This window comes from Dreissena polymorpha, chromosome 3, assembly GCF_020536995.1.
Source record: "Dreissena polymorpha isolate Duluth1 chromosome 3, UMN_Dpol_1.0, whole genome shotgun sequence".
Classification (NCBI taxonomy): Eukaryota; Metazoa; Mollusca; class Bivalvia; order Myida; family Dreissenidae; genus Dreissena; species Dreissena polymorpha.
In genome coordinates this window covers 51,598,086-51,604,854 of record NC_068357.1, presented here as the reverse complement: position 1 = coordinate 51,604,854, position 6,769 = coordinate 51,598,086, and the positions used below count along the sequence as shown (strand labels likewise).

The 6,769-nt window shown below is 35.1% G+C and overlaps 1 protein-coding gene across 2 annotated transcripts in view; it reads left to right on the top strand.

Moving 5' to 3' along the window:
- The first annotated feature begins 1,265 nt into the window (after positions 1 to 1,265).
- Positions 1,266 to 6,769, top strand: part of LOC127874137 (cAMP-dependent protein kinase catalytic subunit alpha) — a 112,419-nt gene continuing 106,915 nt past the window's right edge. For both annotated transcript variants that reach the window (XM_052418319.1, XM_052418320.1), the window contains exon 1: positions 1,266 to 1,419. In XM_052418319.1, the coding sequence (XP_052274279.1) occupies positions 1,281 to 1,419 (139 nt within the window). In that variant the 5' untranslated portion in view covers positions 1,266 to 1,280. The remainder of the gene's footprint in view (positions 1,420 to 6,769) is intronic.

The window sequence follows — 6,769 nt, the reverse complement described above, 5'->3', positions numbered from 1 at the left end:
AACTTATGATTGAATATAGAAAAAAGTCATTTGTATAAACGACGCAAAATTATATCGTATTCTATGAAATCGGTATACGCAACAAAACAAAAAAGTTGACAAAAATACAGGCCTTGAATGCACTTTAATAATGCGACGGTTGTGAAAAAGCAGTCTTACATTAATCACGCGTGCTGCTATGAACAAAAATGCAAAACAAATGTTACTGCTATGTAGTTCGGTAGTTTTGTTTTATAAAGAGTATGATTCGCAATGTGACGACATTTTATCCGAATTATTTGGTAGATTTTGTAGAGTGTATATTGAGTTAAACCCCGAAATAAAAAGATACCCCCCCCCCAGCCTGCATCCGCAAATTTCTAGATTTGTTGTTTTTATTTTCAGTTTAACCCGATACCTCAGCCCAAACTAGTTCAGTTGTTTACAAGGAACATCAGTTAATGTGAACTCGACTGTAATTTCATTTATCATAAGAATCGTTGTTTGGAAGTTATGAATGCAAATACGAGGTAAATTAATTTACGATGGATGGTCAATGGTTAAATCCTACTACTTAGATTATTGATCTTTCGATAAAAATGATAGGAGAGAATAGATCTGATATGAAATGGTGTTAGTGATAATTGTAATGTAGGAAGTAGTGTTTAACCCATTTTATGCCTAGTGGACTCTCCCATCCTTTTAAATTGGATCAATTTATTTCCAAAATTAGTGATGTCTAGTATATTTATTTATATATTTAGAATATATTATCTTACGGAAATTCCTTTAAGCAAACAGCGCAGACCCTGATGAGACGCTGCATCGTGCGGCGTCTCATCTGGGTCTACGCTGTTTGCCAAGGCCTTTTTATTAGACGCTAGGCATAAATGGGTTAAAGTAGTAATGTTATTATTATTAGTAGTAGTATCAGAAGTAATATATGTCGTAGCAGCAGTAGTTGCGGTAATAGTAGCAGTGTGGAAGTAATCTAAGGAGAGTATTAGTTAAAGAAAAAGTAGTAGAAGTAGTAAAAGAAGAAGAAGTAGTAGTAGAAAAAGCAGCAGTAGTAGTACTAGTAAAAGTAATAGAGGCTATGACAATTGTTTTTGTTGCGATTTTTGCAGTTGTTGTTTTGATGATGTTGCTGCCCTTTGTTTGTTATTGCAGCAGCATGAGGAGCAAAATAAGAATCTGGATGAAGAACAGAAGAAGCAGTTTTGTTGCTGTTGTTTTAATCCGTTTCATAATCATATCATTGCAGTATAAAGCGAGTAAAGAATAATATAACGGTGTTCAAGATGGCGGACATCATACACAAGATATTCGGCAAGCAGCACGGCCACAGTAGCAAGCATTCGGACTCAAGCAAGAAAGAGGAGAAAGAAAAAGAGAAAGAAATGACGTCGGAGGGATACAGCAAACTGCAGAGTGATTTCTGTAAGTAGTCGGTTCCGTCCACCATTTTTGTTGTGTGTTCTGTAGCTATATACGGCACTTGTGTTACTTGAAAACGTGATCAACGTTGCAGCTTTTTGAACATGTTGGTGATATTGTAGGAGATGGGTTAAAACGTTAAGAGTTTTTTTTTCAATTCGGTTAAAATGTTGCGTTTTGCGGCACTTTGGTTGGAAACGTAGACAGTGGTTACGGTTGGATTGAACAAGTTGATTAATCCTGCAATTTGGTTTAACAAGGTGAATGTTATTTGGTGTTGGGTTGAAAGCGTTAAGTATTGCAGTTGGGTGAAAAGGTTTAATATTGATGCGGTTGGATTGAGCGCGATTTTCAAGTTTAGAAATAAATTTCCTTGAATGAAATTTTAATACCTTAATTACAAATATGGAATTCATTAACCAACATATGCACGTTGCATATCTCAACATTTGTCACACAAGTATTACAAACAATCTGCTGTTGTTTATAAACACTCCATATTGACAGTTTTAGCATGGTCATTCATAATATTACTTTAAGCAAAAGCTGTTGTTATGAATTCGGGATTTTCGTTGCGATAATTTGCCCTAGAGTTAGTTTGATAGATTTTATTTCAATGATTGATGTAAACATATGCAGTAAACAAAGTCATTGTGCGTTCGCGTTTAATGTTGGGATTGACGTCTGGTAATAATACAAGCCGAACGATGTAAACATGGGCATGTGTCCTAGAAAACAACATGCGTGTACGAATATGTAAACTATATTGCCATAAAAAATGGTGATTCTGAACGAGTCTAGTATGAACTGGTACACGGCATGGTATTGTTATTTATTGGTGTTGTTGCAAATGGCTTTTTATTGAGTATTCTAACCTATTTATGCCTAGCGTCTCGAAAAAAGGCCTTGGCAAACAGCGTAGACCTAAATGAGACGCCGCATTTTGCGGCGTCACATCAGGGTCTGCGCTGTTTGCTTAAAGGAATTTCTGTAAGAAATATTCTAAAAATAGAAATATATACTAGACATTCCTAATTTTGGAAATAAATTGATCCAATTTAGAAGGATGGGAGAGTCCACTAGGCATAAATGAGTTAAACCCCTGGCTGTGTTTGCAATAAAGATGGGCATATACGTTTTCATACACTGAATTGAGAATTAAAAATAATATACTCATTAGTTTATAAATTGTGTATTTCAGTTACATTACTTTCAAGACTAGCTTTTGGTTGAAGGTATGAATTTCTCTCTGAAGGTTTATGGCGTTTAATTGTTCCAACGAATTTAGTTAAACAACATTATTAATGTATAATTGGCCTTCTTTCATGCCTACTTGTATTGCGATCAAAATATTTTACGTCATTTCTTTGTAACACAGATCATTGTAGTTACTATCCACATTGACAACACTCAATTTATTTTCGTTCTTTTATCATATTAGAGCATGCAGAAATGAACAACACAATTATATGAGACCATAGGAATAATACAATTGTCGTAGCCGCAAAATGTATTAAAAATTTTAACATTGCAAAAACACGTTGAGAAAATACTTATGTTTCATTAAACCGAAAGAAATACCAGATCAGCGACATTAATACAACTAGGACCCAACGCAAAACGAATGAGCATTACATTTGGTTTAAAGAAATAAACTACTATCTTTATTGATTTAAACCGGCAGATAAGTGTTGCTGACTTTCGCAAAATCAAATACGGACAGTCTAAATCTAGCAGCGCCCGAGGCTAAAATGCTCGGTTTCGTTGTAAGTTATTCGCCTGTCAACATGCTGACTGCTCGTTTTTGTTGTAGTTTATACGTCTGTCAGATTGCTGACATCTACGTAGATGTTTTATTTGTATGCGCCGTCGACACATTTCTGTGTTCAAGTGGCAGGTAAACAACTTAAAGGGTATTGTGTTTTCCAAAAATAATATTATCTTTTAGTTAGTTGTTAATTAATGTTTTTAAACACTTGGGTCTTCTATTAATGCTCGTTAAAAATATGTGCTCTGTACTAAAAGGTGCACCGGTACTTTTCGCCGACGGCAGGATAACCTGAATAGTGGTAATAAAAATAATAACAAAACTAATAAAACCTACATCAAGTATCTCTATATACATGCGCATTATAGATAACACAACTTAATAAATGAAAAGACTCTTATTAAATCAACATTCGCGCAGAGATTTTACTTGTTTCGAACAAAGCTCGTTGTCAGATCCCTGTCGTTATAACTTACCACGCGATGATAGCCGAGCCTCGTGGTACAATAATTTTTGCCCTTTTATATTTTTACCTTTTTATTTAGGTAACTTATTATTTTTATTATGAAAATAAAGTAATACACTATTTGCAAAATATAAAGGAAACTGATATTACTTTTCATAATATTATACTTTAAAAAAAATCCTTCATGATCAGGCATGATTTTCTTTTGATGGCAGTGGTTATCGCCAGTAGCCGTGGTAAGATAACCGCTGCGCGGAGTTTGCTAATTGATAAGCGGATGTTTTAAGACATAAGTTCGAATCTTTATTTAAACGGGTATCGGCAGTTCATATAATTTTGTCTGTATGAATTCATCAATATATGATTGTACTATATAAATATATGTGGGGGAAGTGGGGAAAAAAATTGAAGGTATACAGTATGTCTTTGTTGAGGAAATAACGCCGCGTGTCTTGAAAGACATGTGTATTAAGTCATATGTACCGTTATCAATGTAACGCGTTGAATGTTCGGCATTGTTTTTTTTGTCCAGTGTATTTGTTGTTAGTAGGTACTCAAATGTACTTAAAATCAATCCGTTGCAGTGTGATTGCTCGGTGGGTCGATAGATTGAACGAGAAACTGATTGATTTATCTGTTTATTGCTTTGTTGTTGCTGATGATGTTGTTGTTGTTGTTGTTGTTGTTGTTTACAATTCAGTGACAAAACATGATGATGGTTATCCGCTTGCTTCACTCCGTTATATGCAAGATGGCCACATTTTGTCGTGTCTTCAACTATAAAAAGTACATTCTGTAGCATTGGCAAAACAGACCACTGTAAACAAACATCGTTTCAAAGCTGGCGTCAAGGGTAACAACCGTGCGCCGCGCTATTTGTAACCTAAAGAACCGTAAAATTGCATCTTTTGTTATCACTACGTGTGTGGTTTTCTGCCAGCTCGTCGTTTCTGTTCGACTGAGATAACACCTATTCGAACAAGTATTATTTCTGTATCATTGGATGTTCATTAGTGGGCTGTTACCGTGAAAAGAAGGAGTGATAGCTTAAGCATCAACTGTTGGTGTTTAACCCTTTGCATGCTGGGAAATTTTTCGTCTGCTAAAATGTCGTCTGCTGAATTTCTGAAATTAGCATTTTCTTCGATTTTTTTTCAAAGAATACTATCAGAATAGCAAACAGTTTAGACCCCATGAGACGCCACGTTCTGTAGCGTTTCATCTGGATCCAAACTGTTTGCAAAGGCATTCGAAATTCGGCTCCAGCACTGAAAGAGTAAACGCGAGTTGAGGGCCCGGTACGTCCGTTAAAGTATGGACCAGCGTTTACAACGGACAATACCTTGGGTTCATCTCCCCTATAGTTTTTGACGATGCTGAGAAGCATCGTCTAAGTAATCATATAATTAAAAAATTCTTCACAATGGCAACCTATGCAAAAGACCGATCCAGTCCGATTGAGATAGCTCGATTTTTCAAATCGGCATACCTCGCTTATTATCATTGTTAAAGGTATAGGAAGCTCAGCTATAAATAGGACAGCATATTCTGGGAAAAGATTTAATAATAGTTTTAAAACGTTAATTTTAAATCAGTTATATTTAATCTATTATATGTTTATAGATCAATGAAACAACTATGCATTTTCTGTATTGTATTTGACATTTGTCGTGATTCAGTAAATAAATTGCGAATCAAAACGTGTATAATTAACTTTCAACGCGATTATGAGTGTAAAGAAAACGAATTATTTCGAACCTGCCATTTGTAAACGTTGTAGCGACTATGGTATATAAACAGCATAATAGCCGTAACATATTTGTGATACTCGCTCTTCTGCGTGCTTTCACATTTTGCTTATTTTATAAACTTTTAAAACATAAATTACAGAGCCACATCAGTGCACATACTATGTTTGACAATTCATTCGTTTGTTGGATATTGTTTGCTGTTTTAAACACATATTAGGTCATTTCGCGGAGATTTAGTTAACCTTACCATGTGTTCATGGGCGAACTAACGTATTCAAGTGCTCTTACGACTATGTGCTCAAACATACTTTCGATCGGGAATCATCATGAAATTATTGCCGTACTTAACGAACAAACATGCCTAAGCTTATTGAATAAGAGAAAAAGAACCATGATCAAAAGAGAAAAAGTATATGTCCATGCACATTGGATTGTGAAATCACGTCCGTACACATAGCATCATTAACTTAGGAAAGGAAACAAAGAAATATAAAGTTTGGTATGATATACATGTGAAATTAAAGAGCATGGTGTAATTAAAGAGCATGTCAAGTTTTGAATTTATATTCCGAAACGTAATGTTATAACCCACAAGCGTTTTACTGTAACAAACAGTTTTTTAAGATAAGTGGTACAGAAAATACACGTCGAATACCTTTTTAAAGATATTTCTTGTTATATTTGATCGAGAATGTAACCCGCCTCCCAGTTTCGCTGAAAGGATCAAGTTCCCCACAGGTACTACTTCCCCGTACCCCCAATGTTTTTTTCGTACCCTACATTTTTCGTACCAAATTTTTTTCGTACCCATTTTTTTTCGTACCCAAATTTTTGCTCGTAACCAATTTTATTTCGTACCCAATTTTGTTCGTACCCAAATTTTTTTCGTAACCAAATCTTATTACGTACTTAATTTTTTTTGGCATATTTGTTGTACCCAAAATTTTCGTACCCATTATTTTCCTACCCAAAATTTTCGTACCCACATACACAATTGTGGTGATGTAGATAAACTTAAATAGATGCTTTTATATCAATCCTCTTCAAAAGCATCGCCACACCAGTACAATCAGTACTTTGATTTATATGGGGATAAGTTCCTACGACTATATTGTCATATATAAAAAGTAGCTACTGTATCAAGTTGTGCTACGCAATAAATCGTTAATCAATTATTTGGAAAGTCGTGTATTCCTTACACCTGTAAATAAGAAACACATATAAATGCTGAGAGCTTTAACCCATTTATGCCTAGCGTCTAGAAAAAAGGCCTTGGCAAACAGCGCAGACCCAGATGAGACGCCGCATGATGCGGCGTCTCATCAGGGTCTGCGCTGTTTGCTTAAAGGCATTTCTATAAGAACTATT